This window comes from Spea bombifrons, chromosome 2 (genome assembly GCF_027358695.1).
Source record: "Spea bombifrons isolate aSpeBom1 chromosome 2, aSpeBom1.2.pri, whole genome shotgun sequence".
Lineage (NCBI taxonomy): Eukaryota > Metazoa > Chordata > Amphibia > Anura > Pelobatidae > Spea > Spea bombifrons.
In genome coordinates this window covers 67,786,805-67,812,131 of record NC_071088.1, presented here as the reverse complement: position 1 = coordinate 67,812,131, position 25,327 = coordinate 67,786,805, and the positions used below count along the sequence as shown (strand labels likewise).

Here is a 25,327-nt window from a genome sequence, read left to right as displayed (position 1 = left end):
GCCTGTGTGGTCAAATCTAACAGACGAGCTACTGTAGCTCAAATTGCTGAAAAAGTTAAGGCTGGTTCTGATAGAAAGGTGTCAGAACACACACTACTCGTTAAGGGCATTACTACTCTAAGGAGCAGGTCTACGTATCCCAGAACAGGTTTTGCTGGGCAGCGTAATGGGTATCCAGACTTAAGTGTATCACTAGGCAGTGTAATGGGTATCCAGAGTAAAGAGTATTACTGAGTAGTGTAATGGGTATCCAAAGTAAACAGTATCACTGGGCAGTGTACAGTGTATTGCATGTCCAGGGCAGTATGTATTATTGTGTGGAGTAATGTGTATCCAGAGCAGAGAGTATCACTGCAGTATATTGCATATTCAAATTGATATCTGGAGTATCACAGTGCAGTGGACTGCCTATTAACATCCAGAGCAGAAAGTATTATGATGCAGTGTGATGCAGCATAACGTGTATTCAGAGCAGAGGGTACAACAGTCAGTGTAATTGATATCCGCAGCAGACATTATGACGGTGCTGTATAATGTGTATTCACAGTAGAGAGTATGATGGTTTAGTGTAATACATATCTAGAGCAGAGAGTATCAGCATTCAGTGTAATGTGTATGTAAGTCGGGGCAAGGCGTATCACGGTGAAATGGAAATTCTATTAATATCTGGAGCAGAAACTATTATGCTGCGTAGTAATGTGTATGACTTTGGTTTTGTCCTTGAGTGCCCGAAAGTAATTATACGTCTGCTCTGCTTAATACGAGTGGTAATTAAGAAGCTGCCTTTGTCCACCAGTTACTTGACCATTGTTTGAAAGGAACTATGTAGTATAGGAACCTGGAATTTGCTTCAGATTTTAATGGGTTTGGATTATAGAGCTGTGGCTATAAAAACAGATAATACTGAATTTCCACCAACAGGTTTCATTGTGACTTTTAATGGACAATAACCAATTTGCTTAACAGCAGCATGCTAAATTACTAATGATGTCACACTGCCATGCAGTTAATGATATAACTTAAAGCTATTTGGACTAATACCAAGCGCAAGCAGATGAAAATTTAGCTGCAAAGCGAGATGTAGCATGCAATTATCTATGTTGTAGTTAAACCAGTGTGTGATTACACGCAATTGGGCCTCTTCAGTAATAAATAATAACGTTTAGGAGTCGTAGTTAACAAATTATATAATATTAACCCGCATCCATATTAAATGACATGACTGCAGTAAGGAGGGGTTTGGTGTATCACACCCTTCTGCCACATCCTAGGTGAGAGTGAAGATAGTTGATAGGGCAGATCTAAAAGGACACACAATTACTCAAGGTCATTGACCCCTATCTGCCTACAACCATTCCAACCCTGGTGACTTGATATTTGGGTGTTTAGAATCCAGCAGTAGTGAGAATAGATTTGAGGATTTCATTGGTTGTCTCCTTGGAAACTTATGGTACTGAGGACAGCTCCTCTCAGCTGTGACTGACATTTCCATCAGCCAATCATCTGCTTGCTTTCTGCCTTCACTTCAATGGTATTTTCATTCATATTTTTTGTCACTGGATGCGCAATAAGAGTTGCGTTATCGTTCTGAAACCTCTCTACCTGGCCACGAATATGAAGTGTGTCTGCTGTGAGACCTGCATGCTTGCTGGTTAATTCCTAACTCCATTACTTGTATGAATTGTATTGAATTATGCCTAGTGACTGGATAAAATAGAAACAGTTGGCTCATATGGGAGGCGAGCAGCTCCGATCCTCTGCATAAACGCGATGTTGATTTGCTGACAGTGTATTTGCCCCGTTATGTAGGATGCTGGGGGAAGATCTGACTTTATGCTGTCTAAGGAAAGGGTTAATGTGCCCTGAAATGTGTGCATGCGGAGGGTGGGGGGCATATTGGGGGTTAATCTGCCCATGCAGACGTCACGGTTGGTGTAGGGGGAGGGTGTCTGGTTTTGTGATGTATTTTTGCACAGTTAGCAGCTGTGAGACTCCTTGGTACAGACACATATACACACAGCCGCACTGTGCTACACACTATCCTCACACGCTCCTGCAAGCCGGCTGAGTGGTAAGTGCTGTGACTGTGTGTGGCGGGAGGACACTCACACACACACACACATACATACTTACACACACGTACATACATACTTACACACACATAAACATACATACATAGACCCATAAATGATACAGACCTACGATCAGATGTAAACTTAAGATGTAAAAGATAAATGTGTCTGATATTTGTGATCTGCATATAGCAGGGTGTCTATATGGGATATCACATATATATATGTGTGTGTGTGTGTGTGTGTGGCAGGGTATGTGTTTATAATATATCCACTTTCATACTTAAAACAAAAGGTGTATATAAAACAATGAATGTGGTATTCAACGTGTATACTGTATATAGCAGCTTTCATTGTGATATGATATGTATAAATGTAAGAAAATATTACTATGTATGCTACAGCAGGGTGTGTGTTATATAAGGTGCTCATGCAATATAGGACACACAAAGCATTTAATAATACATGGTTTTATGGTGATAAAGATATGTGTGTACTGAGATATAATGTTCAAGTTGAGTATCAATATTAGGGTAAAATGACCCTTAAGGTGTATATAACAGAGAGGCATAATGTTCAAGGCATTGGTATAACAAGGTGATTAGAATATTTATGAAGTGTATATATGCAACAAGGGTACATGTTTTTTTTTAAAGGGTATTTTTTAAATGTGGTGATATAATGTGCATGGCTAGCATAGAATAATGAAATGCTAAATGGGTGAATATAACATGATGAGTGTTTTTCAAGGAATATAGAACAGGGCAGTTTAATGTTTATGGTTTGTGTACAACTACATGATCAAAATGTTTGCATAACACTGTGGTACAATTTGTATGGATGCATATATACTGTAGTTGGTTGATAGAATGTTCATTATAGGGTGATATTATGTTCAAGGTGATTATATAACAGGGTGATAGGATCCCCAAGAATTCTATGCAGCTGAATAGCAGCTTGCATTGTGTTATAAAATATTAGAGTGTATTGAAGGTGTAACATACTGATAGATTATCACAGCTATTTGCATATAATGGGAGTATGTGGTGTTCAAGGTGTGTTTATAGCATAGGATGTTCTTTGGTTAAGGTAAGAGGTTGTCACATGATAGGTTTGTATGTATAACTCTTCATTCATAGTCACTGTCTGTCTATACCATCTCCTGGCTTCGTGCCTTATCTTCCTCCTCTCCCTTTTCCCTCCATTTTTCTCTCCTTCACTTCTCCTGCCGCACTATGCCTCACCCCCAACACACTCCCCCCCCCCAGTGGTGCTGGATAATGGATTTGCACTGTTATACACAGCTGATTCGATGGAGAGTCAGTGAACATGGAGGGTAGGAGGTGCCTACAGCCCAGTAGCAACAGTGGTACTGTGCATACGTACAGCAACGTGACACCCCATTGGGGAAGCAGAGGATGCTCTTTTTTTTTTTTTTTTTTTTTTTTTTTTTTTACTGATGCTAAAACAAAAGGAAATTGAATTTCGAAAACAAGGTTATTGTTTCGTAGAAGTTAGTCTATAAATATGAGACTGATTCATCTATGGGTGAGTTCTTCACTAGACAAGGGACATGGAAAAAGCTTTCAAAATCGAGGCTTACACAATGTTTCACCTGTAAAACAAGAAAGAAAGAAATCATTTTTAGTTCTTCCCCTTCTGTCAAGAAATAGAAGAAGTGAGAGTTTGGGAATCAAAGCAGTGACGCTGGGCTTGCACAACAATGTTCTTTAAAATTGTCAGGCACAGGGAAGTTGGAGTGACATGATGCTGTGATGTGTTGTGCTAAGGAATCTTAAAATGATAAGCTTGTAGGCTGGGGGATAGTTATGAGAGTGTAATATTAACACACTTAAGTATGGTTCAGTGGGCTTAATGTTTAAACTGCGTGTTGCAGGTGAGCTGCGATAAAAGGTTGCATAATGAAGGGCTAGCCCAGTGAACTCCGGTGACATCGTCCCATTGTAGTTAAACCAATAAGATTAGCAGATTATACTGAAAAGGCATATTTATCATAGTTATCTACTCTAATGTGGAGCAGCTCTGAAGAAAAGTATGAAACCTAGAAAAATCACGATTGATGCCAATGAAAGACTACTGCTGATTGCAGACAATTTAGCTCAGTGCATCAGCATTGCTTGCGTTGAGAAGCGTATCCTACGAGGCACTGAGCAGCAGTGTGATGCATTACACAGACAATTCATAATGGCAAGTTCAAATACGAGGTGCTGGGTAAAGGTAATCATGCAGTGAAATGCATTTGACACATCGTTTTATCTATCCTACAGTGCACTTGCACTGGTTATAAAGTAGAGATCTGCAGCGTGCACCAACTTGCAGTGCACCGAGAAGGATTGAAGTGCAACGAGATTAGCATGCAGTAACATTTTTTGCTCAAATGGGTTATCATGCAATGCAAAGAGATAGATTACAATGTGGTTCACCGGAAAGACTTCTTCCACTGGCATATTTGCTGCAAACTGTGATTCTCTGGCTTTATCTCTTCTCTGTAGATCACTGTGTGCTGATGAAGTGACTCCAGGTGCCTGTCCTCCAGCTGCTTGGATAGAGCTGTAATCGGTGAGAATCAGAAGGGAAAAAATGTCTGACGGGTACAGCGTGTAGCTGGCCTACTTGTCAGACGCATGCACACATCCCCTTTTACAGCTCTCTATATTAGAGCACAGTATACTTTATTTGTGTATCACATATAATACATCAGTACATAGGTGACACATAATAGGGATGTATACCTTTACACGTTCAACACAACATGGATACCATAGGCAGGTTGCCATATAGAAGTGGCAGTATTTTAAACCGATACGCTTGGATAACTAAAGTCTAAAAATCCCACACAGTGATAGACAGCACATGTTTTTTTTTATTCATAAGCATAGGCTGAAATCTTTCAAATGCCCTTCTTGATTACGTGTCTGTGCACAAGCAGGGATTGTATTGTGTGTTGATTAAATAGTGGTTGTCACACAGGAAGTGCAGAGGATACGTAGTGACTAGCAGCTTCTTCCTGCTTTTCAAAAAACAGAAGTGGTATCACAGAAAGCTGCATTTCCGCAGAGACGGTAGCCGATACAGAGAAACATTCATATAAAGCAAGATGTAAGATTAGGGGGAGATTTATTTCCATTTGTTTCGGGGGGGACAGGTGTATGCCGTGACAGATTCATGGGTACTATGCATTTGTGATACAGGCTTCAATGCTGGGCTTGGTGTAATATTTCTTTTTAATCACTCTTAGGTCTTCGGGTCATGGGAAACCTCATTAAGGTCCTTGGAAAAGATTTAGAAAATTGTCCTCATTTTTTCCTGGATTTTGAAAGTAAGTCTGATCTTTGTTTATTCAGTTGCTTGAGAGCAGTGTGAGTCGAGTGAGTAGTAGGATCGGAGCTAAGACAAGAAGAGAGATGTGAGATGGTGGAAGATATAGGTGAGACCACAAGAGTGAATACTATATTAGTGGAAAGAAGAGAAGAATGCAATGGATGGAAAGTGTTACGTGACCTTAGTCGTACATGACTCTGAAGGGAGTAACCATGATTATAAGAAAAGAGATCAAAGCAGGTTTATATTAAGAGATGTGAGACTGGTTAAAACAGGGGCAGATGTGGGTAAATATAAACATAGTGTAAGAGGTGGAAGAAGAAGAGAGCCACTGAAAGCTTTGCTGCACTAGGTGGATAGAAAACATAAATATATAAGTATCCGATATATAAAAACATATTTGAAATGAGATAAAGGGAATATGTATGAATAAGTGGGATACAACTCATGCATACAATCCTTCTAAATGGAATTGGGTAAATCAACATGACACTTTGCAGTACTTATTCTCATATGAGAGTGTGTCACGGGAGTGGTGGACAAGCACTGAGGAGTCCTGAATGCAGAACAGAGGAACCAGCAAGAGCCACTTAGAAGGTAAGGTCCAGGGGTCACTAGCCAAGGTCGGTACACGGGAATCAGAGAGAGGGCGAGCTGCTTAGTAGCCGGGGTCAAGTTTAAGGAGGTAGCAGAGTCAATAGCCGAGGTCGGTACACAGGAATCAGAGAGAGATGTTTAGTCACCAAGGTCAGGGGTACAGGAGGTCAGCAAAGACCAAGGGAATATCCAGGTTCGGTACATTATAAAAAACAAAAACATAAATAGCACGCTTCACAGCAGGAAAGGTATAGAGACACAATAGCTGAGTTTTAAACTCGGGGAAAATGTGTGAGGGCGAGTAGCGGGTACTCAAGTGAGTTACTGCGTCGGGGTCTGGTACACGGACCCTAAAACAGTGTTCACTAGTGGATAACACAAAGGGTGTGAACAGTAGGTGCAGAAAGAAAAGAATGTGTGTGAATGAGTTAAAACTGGTTAAAACTGTGAATGAGGGGGTGTGAGTAGAAATGAAGATAAGGTAGAGAGTGTATGTGTAAATCATATAGGATGTGTGTGTATGCGAGAGCACCAGCAATAAAACTTGTACAATAGGTGAAATGTACTTGCATGTTATTAATATGTTTGATCACAGCTTGTTGTGTAGTATATGTATCGAAAGGTTAATCATGGTGCAAGAGTTGGGCATCATTTTACAGTGTTTGCATACAAAAATGGATCTTACACACTTGGTGAGATTCCATATATGATTCTGAACACTGAATTAAGTGATCTGATACGGTTTGTGTGGGAGAATGCACTTTGCTGTACAGTACCGGTATGATTTCCTGAAATGTTTAAGGGTTCCAATGTTAAGACTAGTTTTCCAACATGAACCTAAAATCGTTTTCCCATTTAAAGTGCATCATTAGACTTATCAGGGGATCAGTGGAGCTACAATGTATGGTAAATGTTGTGCTTTAATACTTCAGAATCCTGATCGCAAAGCTACAAACCTGCATGTATCCAATAGAATTGGACTTTAGTTTCAGATACATAAGAAAATGGCTACCATTATAGCTGTATTCAAATCTAGGAATGAGTAGGGTTTCAGGTTTACAGAAGGATGAGAGACAAACGACAGATGATTAAGTGAAGAAAAACTGGAGTAACGGATGAGTAGAGAAAGGCAATAGCAATAGCCATTTATGTATCTAATTTAACTGGATTGCATGTTTATTATTAAGTGTTTAAGGAAGACAAAGACTATCATGGGGTATGAGGGTAAGCTATCTCTATCTGTCTATGTAATGTCAGTTTTGAATTGATGTGTTTCAAGTTGGGTACTTTTGATTTGACTACGGTATAGTGGGAAATGTGTCTATAATATACTGTTTTGGGAATTGTTAGTGTTTCAGTGCTATGCTCAACTCGCAGCCCACTGGATTCACATCACAATGTCCCTCTGAAACTAGATGTTCAAGAGCCTGTGGTTCTCTTGGGCCTTTGTCTGAAATAGTTTGCTATATGTGAAAATATCCTCTACGTTTCTAGAGAATTTAGTAACACCTGTAATTGAATATGACAAGGTTGGAAAAGTTAATGTAGAACACGCATGGGACAAGAAATTTCACAAGGCCCACATTCAAAAATGCAAAGGCAAATTAAATGATGAAAATAGGAAAGGTAAATGGTTAGATGCCATTCGCAGGCAATATGTCACTGACCAGGCTGGTTCTCAAATCTACTGAAGTTTGCAGAAAGACAAACTGTTTGGCATGGTTTGGCATAACCAGTAAGGTTTCATACATAAAAGCACAAGCTCTTTTAAAGAGAATTAGATATAACTGATGTCTAGCACACTGTCAAGTGATCAGGATTATGCAATAACAGTTTTATCACCCAAAAAATATGAGTGGGATGTATTGACCCTGGTTTGCAGCATTACAAAGGCTGTAAAACCATTCGTAGTAGTGGTAGTAATAATAGCGGTATTTGATTCATATAGTGCCAATATAAACAGGACATAACAAGTAGTGCATGACAACAATTTGAATTTACAGAAACAAAAGATGAGAAGAGATCAAATAAGCTTACGCTTTAGAAGGATATGGGTTATATTAAACAAAAGGTAAAAGTGCTAATGTTTGCGATGGACCAGCCACACAAGAGTATCTCAATGTAAAGTTTAGTTAAAAGACAAAAGAGTAAAAAGGTAGGCTTCCCTGAAGATGCGGGGCTTCAGAGAAGGACTGCAGGGTATTGAAGGACTGGAGGGTAAAGTCAAATAAACCAGGGAAGATCATTCCACAGAGGAAGAGGGCAGCACTAGAGAAGTCTTGTATGTATTGTTTATAAACCCAGAACTCTGCTTGCTTTTTCACGCGCTTTATTACATTGTCTGCTTACTATTATGTTCTCGGAAATAATTACTCCCAAATCCTCACTTCTGTTGTGGCCTCAATTTTTTTTTTTTTTTCTTTGCCTTGCAATTATTATGTTCCAAGTGCATTATTTTACACTTATGAACGTTAAACTGCAGCTGCCACACTATTGGCCATGCTTCTTATTTACTTCACTTGCCTTCATTTGACTTGTTCCACCAGGAATGTCTTTTCTGTTGCAGACCTTGGTATCATCTACAAGAAGGCATGCCTTACCATTAAGATCTAGTACCACTAGTAACAAGACCTTCCTCTGAATATCCACCATTAACTACCATTTTCGTCTCCTGTCACTGTAACATTCAAACGCTGAGATATATTTTTGAGTCTTTTATGGGGGACAGTATCAAATGCATTACTGAAATCTAGATAGGCTGTGTTTACTGCTCCTCCCTGGTCCATTGCCTTTATTTAAATAATATTGCAATTGTACACTATAGCTTAGGAAAGCTAAGCAACATAATATGTAGCAATCATGCATATACCTTCTTACAAATACAGTTTTGATTGTGCTATATTAAACATGCTCTGCCGAAATGTTGCTAGGAACCTTACATTATCTGCGATCCTATTCACTTACCAGATTGCTTGCCTGAAGCCTGTACTCTAGTGAAGTACTGATGCTTTTATTATTTATGCTGTAGGGGATGCTTTATGTATGCGTTTGATGTTGTGTTTCTTGGACTGCTTCATGCTGTGTTATCCTGAAGTTATTACCTTCATTTTTTGTTGTGGGGTGGGGAGGCAATTGGTGGCCACTACCTCTTACAAGCCTTTGTGAACGCACTTGTACCAGTAGTGAGAACTTGGTTACAGAAGGTTGTGTCAAGCAGAAGCGACTCCAAACTAGGGCATAAAATAGGATAATTATTTCATTCCAAGGCATCTGCCTACATCAGCCATAGCATAACTGTTAATCTCAATAGCAAAAGCTAACGTGTAATGTTCTGCCTTCAGGAAGCGCCACTTCCCCTTTAAACAGCATTTCTTTGGTGCAGTTCCTTATGTATCAATTGAAACCAGCAAAGCCTTCAGCTACAGGGCAGCAAATTAGAGCACATGCCACGCGATAACTGCAGCTGCTCGATGACTTTTGTGAGACTGAATGTGTTTTCTGTGTCTATGTCATATAATGTACTTGTGGAAGAATGGCCCTAGTTGTGTAATGAATGAAAGGGTTTTCAGTAGCACAGTACAACATTCTGTTTTTAAAGGTGCTGTTCTTTACAGACAAAACATTCCTTCAGTGTTTTGTCGCATACATCAAAGATTATTAAATCATATAAATCTTTCCTCAGAAGGTTATAATTACAACACAGAAACCTTTTAGAAGTTTTTTTTTGTTTGAATGACAGCATTAGTATTAAGGGTCCCTCCTTGCATTACATGACTACTGAAAATCCAAAAATCAAAAGAGGAAAAAAAAAAAGAAAAGAAACTAATAAAAGTTAACTTTAAATGTATAGATTATCTTTATTTTATTGGTTTCTTTTCTTTTTTTCTCTTGATTTTTGGGTTTTCAGTCACAGGTTAAGCCCTTGTTGCCTTGCTTCATGCACATCCTTGCATTTAAGTATGACTACTGGATAAAATTAACCATTTCTTCAGAAAATATGACTGAAGAAAATATTAAAATAAATAATGTATGTTTCTAATGCCATATGTACACTAATGTTCAAAATTTTGAGGTCACTTAGCTGTTTTCTTGGGAAAAAAAGAAAAATGTCTAGCTGTGTTAACATAATTGCAAAAGGGTTTTCTGATGATCAATTAGCCTTTTAAACTTAAACTTGGATTAGCCGACACAATGTGCCATTGAAACACAGGAGTTATGGTTGCTGATAAATAGGCTCTGTAAGCGTATGAAGATATTCCATTAAAAATCAGCCGTTTCCTGCTACAATAGTCATTTATAACATTAACAATGTCTACACTGTGTTTCAAAATGTGCTTCTCTGTAAAAAACAAGGACAATTGTAAGTGGCCACAAACGTGTAAACGTTAGTGTATGTAATTATCAAAATGTTATGTTGAGCGGAATAGCTTTAATCACTTGAATAAGATAAAAAGGGAAAGGGGAATTGAAAGGGACATATTTGGTATCCAAATAAATATGGTTCCACTTAAAACATTTGTTTAGTGCTAAACTATGCATTAGATGGCATCATTAATGTATGGTGTGAACATGCACTTTTGTGAGTCTGTTAAACAGGGTATTTGTAAGATACATAAAAGTCTATTGCACGGAACAAATCAATGAATCAACATAAAATACAGAGATATAAGATAAAAAGTATAGATCACTTACAGAGATTAGGAAACATACCTTTTCTCAAAAAATAAGTATCCAACCCATTAATAAAGATAAGGAGTCTGGATAACTCTTACTGAGACGACTAAGAACAGTGGTCCTCAGAGGAGTTTCTTATGTGGCCGCTGTTCTGAGTTCTGTTGGCCACCACCGGGTTCCTGCCTTCCGGCAGTACATAAGGAAGAGCCAGCAGCTAGACACACACACTGACTCTGTATAGAGCCAGTTGCCATGGGGACCTAGCGTCTGGGTTTTGTCGAGCCCCAAATTAGCGGGCACGCTCACTTATTGACTCTAGATTGTGTTTGAAGTCAATGACTTCTCTCACTCTGAAATGTAAGATATAGTTCATTCAGGACTGAAGTGTCTTTTAGAGATGAGGTGTACGTAATATAGATTACTACTAGAGATGATTGTGTTCCTGCATTGAAGTAGCACAGGGGTTTCTGAAGCTTTATGTTAAATATGACCCTATTAATACTCAAACATACGTTAGTGCTTATTGACCTTATTTCCATGGCGAAAAGCACTGACTGTTTTTAAGATGCTCATGCCTAGCTTTCTGTTTGCCCGCTACCTCTAGAGAAGCATGTCTCGCAAGCCACAATGGCGATGTACTTACATATAACACATGCATCTGGAGCCATGGATACTATATTTTAAATCCTTGAGTTTAAATTGCAGTAAAGTTTCTGTGTAACCACAAAGGCCAAATATTTAACATTGCAAAGGTTGAAAAAGGTTGCAAGGTTGAAAAAATACCCTTTATAATAATAAAACATACAAAAAATGTTAGAAAGTAAATGTTGGTTGGCATCTAATTAAAGCAACATTAGCTTCTGATCTAAACTTAGATCATCATTGTTGTTGCTGTTGTAATTTGCATTTTTTTCACATTGAACATAAATGAGAAATGGCCAGTTAAAGATTGCATCTGTTTTACTAGCTATTAAAACATCTTGAGGTATAGGAATGAAGGTATGGCTGAGAATAAATTATATTTTTATGGGAGCCATGAAGAATATATCCTTGGAGAGTAACATAAAATAGCACAACAGGTTAGGTGCCAGCAGTAGAATTTTTGGAGCCATGGTTACCTAGCTGTTGGGATCTATCCAGCTCTGGATTATGGACCTTGCTGATTCTCAAAGTTCTGAATTCAAGTACAAAAACAAAACTTCATATGTTATATTATCACACATTCATTTCAAAAGTCAGTGCTTCTATTGCTTCATTGGGATTTACCATATGAAAAATGTTGACAGAGACTGTAACTGTCCCGGGGTGGACATGTTCATGACCCACATCTCCTGGCTGTTATTCATTTTCCATTACGCCTTCCTTTTTGTCTCTTTTTTCAGGTATCAGATGGGGAATCTTCTAAAAGTCTTGTCTTATAACGACCTAGAACAGTGTCCCACTTTTTTCCTTGACTTTGAACGTGAGATCATTTTAATTTTTCCATCTTTTTGCTTTAATTTTGCATTACTTAAGTTTATTTTGTCATAAAACATAACTTGTTTAATTGTGTTGATTTCCATGCTGACCATTAACTTGGACAATACATACTGTACATATAGGCTCCATAGATCTGGGAGTGTCCCAGCTGGTAGCAATTCTAATTAGCTCGTGGTTGTCCACTGCAGCAGACAACCGAAAAGAGATTATGGCACAAAGTTTGTTTTATTGCAACCAATTTAATGGTCCATCACAAGATAAAGCAATAAGTGGTCTGTGATAAGACCATTTTAAAAACTTTGCCTCAGTATTTTTCTTTATACCTATTAATCTAAATTGTCAAATATAGTAACCAGCTCCATGTTACAATGCTAAATGCAATAATAACTGTGAAACTAATTGATGGTATCTGCTGACGGTTCATTCATTACCCATAATTATCATTATAAATGTGGCACTATGTAATATATATGTTTCATATTACCCATTTCTCATTTTACCTGTCCATCAATCTCCTACTTTCGGGACAAGCACTTACTTCATACTAGCTAATATAATACAGATTACATACTAGAGAACACCCTTTAACTCTGATATCTTATCAGAGACTAACCTGGTCGGTGGTACTCTGCTGACTATATTACATTTCTAACATTACCACTGATCAGCTCCCATGACTAAGTTATTGTTTGACAAAGTCCACTAAAATATACCATTTTATACTCTGACCCCAAAATGCCTTAATCTCGCACAGTCTAACACTGACCCCTTATGTGCAGTAAAATATCACATATGGATCCTAAATGTAAGTGTAACGTTGCAGGAAAACATTACATACATCTTAATTATACATTTGTTATACAGTGAGAAGCACTGCTCAATACTTTTGGTGGTGGCTCTCTGCTAGCATTGGTAGCAGATACATTTCCCTTGGGTGTCTGGGTTTAGCAGTGCAGTAGCATGGGAGTGGTTAGTAGGAAAGCATGATGTTTCTCGAGTAAAGTGTAGGGGTGGTCCAGTATTTTAGTAAATAATAAAGAAATGAAAAATATGCATTACTTAATTGCAACACCAACAAAGGAGAATCATACACATAACAGCTGGCATAAAACACTACAACACCCTTAGCACTTTCTGTCTGCTGTTTCCTTACACATATGCTCTATATGACCAAAAGAATGTGGATGCCCCTCCTAATTATTGAGTTTCTGTGTTTCAGCCACATCCACAGTCAACAGTTGTATAAAATAAAGCACATAGGCAGCCATCTTCACATCAAACATTAGCAGTAGAACAGACTGACTGAAAAGCTCACTTACTTTAAACATGGCACTGTCAAAGAATGCCACCATTGCCAGTCCATTCATGTAATTTCTGCCCTGCTAGATTTGTCCTGGCCCACTGCAAGTGCTATTATTAGGAAGTGGAAGCGTCTAGGATTAACAATAGCTCAGCCACAAAGTAGTAGATCACGCACACTCAAGTTCCTTACTACAGAGTTCCAAACTGGAAGCAACATCATCTTCAGGAGGCCGAGGAGCTGCACACAATGCCAAAAGTTGGTTGTTGTGGTGGAAAGCACAGTGCCACTGGACTCTGGGGCAGCGCCAACATGTTCTCTGGAGTGATAAATCATGCTTCACTATCTGGAAGTCTGATGGACAAATGTGGGTTAGGTAGATCCCAGGAGAATGCTACCTACCAGAATGCGTAGTGCCCACTATAAAGTGTGGTGCTTCCAAATTTGTGGCACCTGTGGGAAAAGTCCTTTCCTGATCCAGCAAGGTCCATAAAGACATGGTTTTAAAAGTTTGGTGTGGAGGAACTTGAGTGGGCTCCACAGACACCCGACCTTAACATTTTTGGGTGAGTTGGAACACCGATTGTGAGCCAGGCCTTCTCGTCCAACATCAGTGCCTGACCTCAGAAGTAATGTTTTAGTTGAACGGGCACAAATTACCAGCCCCCCCTGAAATCCTGTGGAAAGCCTTCCCAGGAGAGTGGAGGCCATTAAATCCTCAAAAGGGGAGGGATTAATGATATTAATGCCCATGGCTTTTGAATGGGATGTGCTAGAAGCTCTTACAGGTGTGATGGTCAGGTGTCCACATACATTTGGTCATATAGTGTATGTTGACTCACTGCAAATGTTCTTATGGCCTTGAACACAGCTGACACGAGCCATTTTTGCACATTTAATTATCTGATGGCCACTGAGCTGAGTGAGATTGTGCACATTTACTGTTATCATCATCATTATTGCACACCTGTAGTATGAGTGAAATCCAGTTCCATATTTTACCACCAGTAAAATTGTATTGATTGTTACACTGTTAACACTTAATGTTAAATTAAATACACACCTGGCTATATCTACATTCAGGAATCCGATGATCTTGTTGCACTCACTAGATTGAGATCTGTAGTCACAATTGCTCTTACTGTCTCATTGTGCTTGGGGTCTGCAGATGCCCAGCCCACGGAGGCAGAAACAGTCGTGTGGAATCAAGTGAACTCTGTACTAGAGGAGGCGCAAGGTGTTCTGGCAGAACTGCAGTCATACAGGGGGGCTGGACAGGAGATAAGACAGGTAAGTGCACTTGGAAACCTTTTATAAGTTAAGTGCCCCCTTCCAAATTAGTAGCCACAGAGCCGCTCATGGTTTTTAGTTTATAAACAAAAGTGATACAGCCATATTAGTCCAAGAGATGATAGAGTTTTAACTCTAAGGTGGTACCTTTGAATGCCCCACACAGAAAAAAGTCACATGAGTTTTGGGGTCCTCAAAAGTCTCTGCTTCAGATGAAAAACATTGGGTTTATCCCATTGTACAGCGCTACAGAATTTGATGGCGCTATATAAACAATAAATAATATAGTTGCACATAGTTATCGATGGCAGATCACTAGTGCCATATACTAGTCAACGGATTCCTCCAAACCATTACTTCTTTACTACTGTCCATAGTAGAAAATGCCCATGATTAATTAACTTTGCTCTTTATACATTTTCCCATTCTCTGTGATCCTCAAATAAACACTAACTATTTCCTGTTTCCCCAGCGTGATGGCTGGTTTATATTGAAATGTTAGGTCTCTTTCATATCCCTACATAGCGTATGTGTAAACCACATTAGCTCAACAATTATACACCCCCAATGAATCTGGTCTCAGTTCTGCTTTAGACTAAATTCTTCCAGACAGAACCCTTATTACCTGTCCCTGTTTTTTGTTTTAAATATATAATTGTATCTATAATCTCATGGAACAGCACTGAGCAATATACCCATACACAGCAAGCATGTGGTTATTGGCTGAATATCTTATACATACAGAAATAAACATAAATCTAAACTACTAAGCACCCCCACTCTTCTTGTTTACAGGCAATCCAGAACCCATTGGATGTGCACCTACAGGAAGAGGCCTGGCGGTCTGTCTGTCCTTTGGTAGCAAAACTTAAACGCTTCTACGAGTTCTCCCTCCGACTTGGTGAATATTACACCCGCCACAATCATATACACGCTTACGTTTAGACCAGTATATATCACGTTACAATTACATAACCCATGTCTGGGTTCTATACCCATAATATTAGGATCAGGGCTGCCCTCAGGGCCTGATTAAAGGAGGGTTTACAGAACCCCTTTGTCCATAGGAAGGGGCAAGTTGGGTCGTGCACTTCTAACACCTAGCATCCCTCAGGGAAGTGAATCTTTGGGATATGACATTATATCTTAACGTCTGGCTTAGCTCAGCAATGCACAGACCACGAGGAAGACTGTTATAAGTGCAGAATCCAAGCGGGTGTCCTACTAACCCATGCCAAAGGCAGCCCTGGAAACAATAAATCTCTATTTTTAAGTGATAATTGTAAAACATAAGCCTTTATACTATTGTCTCAGATTTACACATAACACTACTGAATAGTTTTGGTAATAAGTGAGTCAAACCAGAATAAATAGCGGGGTTGCATTAAAATAAAATATTGAAGTGCATGCCCTTGTCATATGCTGCACTAATTAAGGTCCTAACTTCAAGTGTGTTTTCTTCCTCAGAGAATGCCCTCCACAGCCTTCTGGAAGCCCTCACATCTCCTCCCTTTGCTCCAACTCAGCACCTGGAGAGGGAGCAGGCTCTGGCCAAGCAGTTTGCAGAGATTCTACACTTCACCCTTAGCTTTGATGAGCTCAAGGTACGATGTTACTAGCAAGAGAATTTTCATTATTTTTTCATAACTAATTTCCATTTGCTATTAGTCTTAACCAAGATAAAATGGCAGGTTTAAAGGTAGAGCAATCATTGGTTTGTTCAAGCCAAGAGAATGTACAGATTTAATTTCTTAAGGACGAAACAGCTGTCCATAAGTGGAGATCTGGCTACTGCACCTCTTAACCCAGGTTCTATCTAAAGGCTGTCTTGTACCTTAAAGGGATCCATGTATAAAGTGGATATAGAGGCAAAAGGTGATCATTGTTGACCTTATTTGCATTCGCCTACCCAGGCCTTGTGGTTGTGGCAGCACCATGGGATTTCTGGGTTGTCTGGTAGATGTAGATGAGTGTTTAATAATGCTTCTACTACCCCTTAATTTTAGGTGGAAGGGTTTTCCATGACCTTTACCCGCCATAACTTTTGTTATTGGTAAACGTTTTAATTGAACCTTCCTCAAGACAGTTTTGAACACACTAAATATTCTGGGATATTCACAGTCTCAGTGTGTTTTTAAGAACACAGTGGAGATACCAACCAGTCAGAAGGCCTGTTTTTTCTCGCATTTAACATTTCAGCTAAAAAATGTACATATTGGCATCTCTAGGTAGAGGATGTAAAAGGTGAGCTTTGGCTTTTATTCCGTTCCATCATTTCAGGTTTTTATTGTTTCTTTCTATCCTTCTTCAGATGACAAACCCTGCAATACAGAACGATTTCAGTTATTACAGGCGAACTGTTAGTCGTAACCGACTTAATAACTTCCAGGTAATAATAGCCATGATGTGTCTACGTAATCAGGGCCGCCATCATGGGGATATAGCCAGCTGTAAGCTGTCCATAAGCGCACCAGCCCTACCCCTCTCTGCCTGTCTTTCTTGCTTGCCGTGGGCCGGGTGTGTAAAACAGGGCCCAGCAACAGGAGGCGTGGGGTAACACTTGTGACACCAGCATGAGCCTCATGCTGACATCACACAATTCACCTCACACTTCCTGTGGCAGAGAGGGGTATGCAAGCCATGTGATAGATTTAGGGAGGTATTGGCACATGGGAAGTGGAAGGCAGAAGTGTATGGACACTGGAGGAAGGAAGCAGGCGTATGGACATTAAGATGGGGAGGGTAATGGACACTGAAGGGAGGAGGCACTGTGAAGGAGTGTAGACACTGAGGACGGGAGTAGACAGAGGGGTATGGACACCGAGGGGAAGGAAGAGGGGTGTGGTCAACAGAGGTGGGGATAGAGGCAGAAGGGGTATGGATATTGAGGTTGGATGGAACAGATGTGTTTGGACATGAGGGGCTGGGCCGCAGAGTAGAAGACCTCCTATCTCCATTGTATACCCTTAATTCATTGTCAAAATGGACAGAGATCCCATACAGAGACACAGGGGTATGGATAGAGAAACTGAGCGGACAGCTAAATCATAGGGGAATGAGAAACGTAATTGTTCTCAGAGAACATGAGGAGTAGTTGCAATATTTATGGGGGTGCAGCAACATACATCTATACTGGCGGCTTTATACATAATTTAACTCAAACATGAATCTTAATGTGCTCCACTGTTGCCTTCCATCCAGGTGGACCCTGAATGTGATGTAAACAATGAAATGGCTAATCGCATGTCACTGTTCTATGCGGATGCCACCCCCATGCTGAAAACCCTGAGCAATGCAACCACCAAGTTTGTGTCTGAGGTACGTATAGCAGGAAAGCGTAATACAAGCAGTGTATTGTAAAATGTATTATACATTAAAGTGATTCAGAACTGTTAATTGTTTTATATATCAATTGCAGTTTTCATAAACCTTCTATTTCTGTGTTATAGTTTTGGAATAAAGTGCCATAAAAATTGTATTTTGGCCACACTTTGTGTATTTGCAGAACAAATCTTTACCTATTGAAGACACAACAGACTGCCTAAGCACCATGGCGAGTGTGTGCAGAGTCATGTTAGAGACCCCGTGAGTATCCACGTATGCCACCACACAAATTCTGAGACACGCATTTCCATAAGAGTATACACAGGTCATAGTGTACGTACAGACTAAATGGCCTGTGAGAATCTTGCAATGTGCTTAAAGCGTACATTAGTTGAAGAGAAACGTCATTTTTGGTGAACATGGAATAATATGCTGTATACATCGTTATAGAAACAATTTGATGGTAGATAAGAACCATTCAGCCTATGTAGTCTGACCTTATTCATGCTGTAAAGACTCAAACCATAATCAGTCCTTGGCCTCCTCTCTGATTCAAGATAGGGTTATGCCTATCCCATGAATGTTTAAATTCCATTGCCCTATAAAGCCTCTAACAATCATTCTGTGGGGCTGCTTTAAGTCAAACTTCTTTACATTAGATCTAGTTTTAGTTTATAACCTCTTGATCTTATCTCCCTCCTGCACTTTGTTTGCAAAGCTGGTGGTCATCATTATAGGAAGCAATGAGATACTTACTCAGTCTCTTCCACACAGACCTCACTGTCTATGCTGATTGCTTTATGGCAAAGCGTTTAATGTCCATGTTAAGACCATCCTTTATAGACCTTCATTAGTCACGTGGTCACAAACATTAAGCGAGAGGATTTTTGTTATTACGGTTTGGCTTCTTGATATAGTAGTGGTAAAAAGAACTACAATTATTATTAAATAGAAAATATGCAATAATGTTAAATGTTTTTAAGCAGTACTGAGAATTTGAAACAATATCCAGGTACTTCCCCTTTAAGTACAAAATTGCTTTTCTTCCCAGTGGGTATCGTAGCCGCTTCACCAGCACTGAGACACTTCTGTTCTGCATGCGGGTGATGGTTGGAGTTATTATCCTATACGATCATGTTCATCCAGTTGGAGCCTTTGCCAAAACCTCTAAGATTGATGTGAGTGTTGAGAAATAAATGATGGCCTTTAAGATAAAAAAAGGTATCAAAGAGCTATGCAAATGTATATATACAGCTTGGATGTATATACAACCCCTTTCTTTATTTCTTTCTTTCCCCCCTCTCTCTCTCTCGCTATATATATATATATATATATATATATATATATATATATATATATATATATATATATATGTACCCTGTGTAAACGGCATGCATCCTCTTGTTTCCAGATGAAAGGCTGCATCAAAGTGCTGAAGGACCAGCCATCAACTAGCACAGAGGGGCTTCTTAATGCTCTAAGGTGTGTAAATTATAGTATTTCAGTCTGGGAGTGAAAGAGTGGGAATGTAGAGGGGAATAACAGTATTCTGTTCTGTCCAGTAACACATTTTGCTTTGTGTATCAGATATACAACACGTCACCTCCATGATGACACCACATCTAAACAGATCCGAGCTTTGCTTCAATGAGACACTGTGTTTGTCCCCTGCACTGCCACTGTGTATGAGACAGAAGAGGGGTCTTTGTGTCTGTCCGAGTGGGTACCTCATTCCTGCCTTCCTTGTGTCTAGACTATGTTCTGAAAGAGAATCTCATGCTCCACAGAGTCCTGTGTATGCCACTAGGTTGCAGAGTCCCATGTAAATCACGATCGGGAAAATAGTTCTGCAGGTATCTTTACTCTGTAGACTCCTGTTTATATTAGTACTCTGCAGTGTCTTGTGCATGTGACTGTTATGCCAAGAAACCTTTACCTGGCCCTCTGCGCAAAATGGTTGTGTGTGTATCATTATCTGGAGAAGTTGCTTCATCCATTACTAATCTGGAGTCTGCTTTACATCACTGCTCAACAGAGAGTGGAGAAGTTGTCAACTTTCTGTAAACATTCTGCCGAAAACAGCACACACTGCACTGCTAAACCGTTCTAATTTCTGAGAGGAATACTCTGAATTCCGTTCTGTAGAGAGTTCTGAGAATCCAGTGTGTAAACCAAACTCTATCCTTTTGAAGATATGGCATAAAAAATCCAGATAACAATAGAGGCGGTAAAATATACATCACATATCTTTTTTGGTAATTGTGTTGTTTTAAAGAGAGGTCTACCGATTCTACATACGATACGTGCATATCTTTCAGCCGAGCGATATATCCTTACATTTTATGTATACCAGTATTATTCCCAAATATATTAGGTCTCTGCCAACAGCACCATACATCACTGCCCCAAATAATGTGAAGGTTCTAAATAAAGACTGCTGTTTGTATCCACATTTCCACAGCCATCTTCGAATTAATATTTTCTGATGTTTTGAGCTGGTCACTTCACTGTCTTTTCAGTGTTCTCCTGCAAATGGAATTATTTCTGTGTATACTGTCACTCTACAGACCCTGTTTAACTTGCTGCTTGGCAAGTCCTGCGCATATCACTGCTTTGCAGGGATTCCCATCTATATATACTCAGTGCTCCTCTGTGATCAGCTCCTACTGTAACCAATGCGTCACCATGCTGTCGTTGGTTAGTAACATCAATTTAGCTACACTGAGCTGAAATACAGGGGCTGACGCAAATCTCCAAGGTGTGAGCGTTGGACACACATTATTTTTATAGCACTGAACGGAGTTGTAAATATACTTTACAAGCACATTGTGTCCAGGGCTTACAGTGCCATAGCCTGTACAACTGGTGCGTGAAAGGGCTTTCCAGATTAAAAGTTGGCCCAGGCATTTCAATTCAGCCAAACACACTTACTAGTATAAGCTTGTATAGAAAGGCAGTACTTGTGCCTTCTTCAAGTTAATCATACATATACCTGCATCAGCGCTATTGTATTTGCAGTGTGGTATGCCGGGTAGAGAGTATGCCGTATACAGACTCTGGCTGTATGTACTAAAGCTGACCCATGAGACTTTGTGTGAACCGGTTGTCTCTGCAGTGATTCCTCTTATAAACCTGTCTCAATAATAAAGTTTGTCCTGGTTAATCTCATATTGTCTGCTAGTTACAAAGAATGTTCCAGAATATACTTCTTTGCTATCTGGTCCTTAAACTGAACAATGATCAACTATTACCATCAAGGTTAATCTTAATGTATCTATCCGGAAGGGAAGATAGTCTTAAAGCCCTTCACATTCCACAAATGTGCTTTTATTCATAAGACAGTGTGGCATTTTAAATCTTAGACAAATCATGTCTACAATTACATGAAATGACATTGTGTTGTTTTGAAGCACACTACTATAACAAAACAGCAGGTGGCAGTGTATCCTCCATACACGGGTACAATAGTTTACCCAAGTTAAAGGGACTCATCCCATGGAGTTTTAAGATATGTGGCAAAGGCTTTAACATATCAATTCATTTTCTGTGCTTTTTTTAATCATCCGTGTGCTTTCACAGCCTTGACAAAGGCATCCTGAGCCATTCAGCTTCCACTGAAAAAACGTGAGCGCTAACAGTAGAGCCAGTGCTATCTACCTGCTCATTTGCGTACCTGGGAACTTCTTCACTCCGGCTACCCAGAGCCTTCTCTTGCGGGACGTGGCCAGGACTGCCCACTGATGTCCGTTTCCATTAACGTTGGGGTGGTGCCCGTTGATGTCAGTGGGAAAACCCCCCATTTAAAGGGAAAATGGGCAGGGACCGGGATGTTTCAAGACCCCGCTCTCATGACCCAAAGGATTTGGGTCTTGACCCGGAGATCTTCGGGTCAAACCCGGAGAGTTCCCAGGTATGCTCATATGACTCCGTCACCAAAAGCGGTATACAAGGGCCCTTGGAGCAGTCCTGGCTAACAGTTAATACCGTATTTGCTCGATTATAAGACGAGGGGCGGGCAGGTTGGCAAATGAAATAAAAAACAAAAAAATATTTTTCTCAATCATACCATTTATTAAATATGAAAAAATAGTTTACATGAATTAATATTTACAAGTAAAACTTTTTTCCTATAGGGTCGTCTTATATTCTGGATTTTTCTTTTTTTCCTAAATTAATATTCTGATTTGGGGGGGGTCATCTTATAATCGAGCAAATACGGTATGTTGCTGGGACTGCTGGCATACTTGTGCATGCAGGAGATGGGGCATTCCATGTGTGAGTATTGACCATTGTCAGTCATGGAAACATAGACTTTGACAGCTGATAAGAACATCGAGCCCATCTAGGCTGCCCATTACGTGATATTCGGGGTGAAGTTCCCTGCAGAAACACCACTGATCTTATTGTTTCTGGAAGTGATCCTGGATACCACAAGCAGCATGATAGGGTGTCTGCTAGTTGGGTGAAGATGACATGTGGCTGATAAGCAGCTGCCTGAACACATATTATGCAAAAACTACAACTGTTTTTAAAAAGAAAAGACACTATTTTAAAAAAAACGTATTTTGATAACCGTAATAAGAAAAAATAGAGATTGTTCCCCTTTAAGAATGGCTAAGTGTATCAGCACTGGTGCTGATGTTTATAGAAAGCTGTGTACAATCCAAACATGTTTACCAAGTTCTGGCCTCACTGCCCCAAATATGCCTTCAACTCCCACCCACTAAGCCATGCCAATTCTTTTCAGGACAGCCTTTGCCTCCGTATTGTTTGAGTACAGCTCCCATCGGGCAGGCTGAACACAATAGCAATTCCATTACCAGAGCCCCAACTTCACTTGTCGTTCTCTATTTATCCCCTACACTGGCTGGAGGTGATGGTGGTTGTAGTCAATACTGCGTTACCGAAACTGCGTAGCCAGCAAACCCTCAGGTCTCGCGTGGCCTTTGCCCTCTTCCGCCTCCTCTCCCGTGTTGCCCTTTGCCCTCCAGTCTCCCGCCACAGTGCCGCGGCACTCGGCTTTTGGCGCTAAATCCATTGTGTGCAGGGCGCGGACTCAGAGACACTCCCCGCAGCCTGGCTGCCTGCCCAGCGACAGCACAAAGAGAGCGCGTCCCCTTCCACCCAGTGACACAGAGTCCGTGCGCTCTGTCAACAACGGCCACACGTTACACCGAGTATCACTTCTTCAAGCGGTTCAGCGCTACAAAGAAGCAGAACCCCGAGCAGGAGGGGAATGAGGAAGAGGGTATAGAGCCGCTCAACGGAACACACGTATGAGGCAACGACTCTACAAACGGGCATTCACGCGCTTCTCTGGTATAAAAGTAACACGATATTGAGCAATGCGCTAATGCTCTTAGGAAGTGTCTTTGTAAGGTCATTGTGTTTGCAGAAGTAAAGTTGGGCGCGTAAAAAAAAAATAACGGAAGGAATGCGATTTGTAGAATTATTATTGCAACACCAGGGACTTTTAAACGCCAGTAGTGACAAAGATGTAAGCCCGGTAATCGGTACTGATCCATCTTTTTTAATACAATTAAAACAGCCCAGACCTTCCCTTTCTACCCCCCATTTCCCTCAGTTTTTCCTGACTTCTGAAACCTGTGTACAGACAGAGCATGACTTTGCCGGAGTGACATGCATGTCAAATGTTGGCTAGCACCTTCTGGCCTAGGAGGCAGCTGAAACCAAGTGGCCCCATTGGCCCCTGCCCCCCAGTAACCAACATACCCCGTTACACACACAGTCTCATTCTAACATGCATACATGCTCCTTACCTCATCCTCACTTTTATCACAGGTGTCATGTAACATTATTATTTTATATAGCGCCATCAAATTCTGTAGAGCTGTACAATGGGTAGACAGGACATAACAAGTAGTATGTAACATAACAAACTGACTTACAGAGACAACAGGTGAGGAGGGCCCTGCTCAAACAAGCTTACAACATGGCCCCACTGTGTTTCCACCTCTGCACGTAGCCCAGTCTGCGTCGGACTAGCCTAATGGACAGTTGCCCCCTGGGCCAGCCCTCTCATGCATGTTTAACAATGTGCTATGCATGCAGCGGTGAGGTTATTTTATCTTCTTTCAATAGCTGCATATTTCTGTATTTGGAGAACTGTTTCACAGACTAAAACTGTGAATAATTTAAAGAATATTTATAAGAAAAAACTAAGAAAGCTCAATATATATAACTTGGAGAACAGGGGATGTGACGGAAACATTAAAATATATAAAAAGGTGTGAAAACAGACCGTCTCTTCCTTTTGTCTCTGCCACTCTTAATACTTTTTAATGTGGTCATCTATTCACAAAGGAATTTATTCACTATATTACCGTGTTTCCCCGATAGTAAGACATCCCCGATAGTAAGACGTATCGGGAGTTTCAGAGGGGTCGGCTAATATAAGCCGTACCCCGAAAGTAAGACATATGTCTTACTTTCGGGGAAACACGGGGGATTTGCTGGAGCAGCAATAATGTTTTCCGTGGTCCATCAGGACCAGGGCCGGCCTTTGGGGTGTGCGACCTGTGCGACCGCACAGGGCGCCACACTCCAGGGGGCGCCGCCGCGGGGTCCGCCGCAGCGCGGTCCGACGCCACTGCCGTCGCGGGGTCCGCCGCAGCGCGGTCCGACGCCCCTGCCGCCCCTCCAGAGACGGACAGTAATGTCCGCCGCTGGAGGAGCAGGCTCGCAAGGGAGCAGTATCGGAGGTCTTTAACAGACCTCCGATACCGCTCCCTTGTGATCCCCGCGGCAACAGCTGCTGTGCGCCGGGGTTTGCTGCCAGATCCCGGCGCACAGCACTGAAGCCGCGCCCACCGGTCTCCGTGCCCTCTGACCCGGAAGAAGAGAAGACAGAAGAACTAAGAAGAAGAGCGAAGAGGCGGCAAAGAAACTGAAAGAGGAAAGGTAGGAAAGCATAGAGTGACAGTGAGAGTGGATTGGTGTATATGTGTGGATTAGTATATATGTGTGGTTTGGTATATATGTGTGGTTTGGTATATATGTGTGGTTTGGTATATGTGTGGATTAGTATATATGTGTGGATTGGTATATGTGTGTGGTTTGGTGTATATGTGTGGTTTGGTGTATATGTGTGTGGTTTGGTGTATATGTGTGGATTGGTATGCGTGTGGATTGGTATATATGGACAATTTTTTCCCAATATAAGACATACCCCGAAAGTAAGACATAGTGGGGCTTTTAGGGATAAAAAGAAAGTAAGACACTGTCTTAC

General features: G+C 40.6%; 1 protein-coding gene across 4 annotated transcripts; it reads left to right on the top strand.

The window, feature by feature from the left end:
- Positions 1-1,939: 1,939 nt before the first annotated feature.
- LOC128472713 (CYFIP-related Rac1 interactor A-like) lies at positions 1,940-20,530 on the top strand. Of its 4 annotated transcripts, XM_053454638.1 has the most exons (13): positions 1,940-2,071; positions 4,586-4,652; positions 5,332-5,412; positions 12,068-12,147; positions 14,633-14,754; positions 15,550-15,655; positions 16,222-16,358; positions 17,066-17,143; positions 17,956-18,072; positions 18,260-18,339; positions 19,130-19,256; positions 19,490-19,560; positions 19,666-20,530. In XM_053454638.1, the coding sequence occupies exons 4-13, from the start codon at positions 12,075-12,077 to the stop codon at positions 19,727-19,729; spliced, it is 975 nt and encodes a 324-aa protein (XP_053310613.1). In that variant the 5' UTR covers positions 1,940-2,071; positions 4,586-4,652; positions 5,332-5,412; positions 12,068-12,074; the 3' UTR covers positions 19,730-20,530. The 4 variants fall into 4 exon arrangements, with proteins under 4 accessions (XP_053310613.1, XP_053310614.1, XP_053310612.1 ...); XM_053454639.1 differs by lacking the exon at positions 12,068-12,147; XM_053454637.1 differs by lacking the exons at positions 1,940-2,071; positions 4,586-4,652 and adding an exon at positions 5,122-5,192.
- Positions 20,531-25,327: the final 4,797 nt, after the last annotated feature.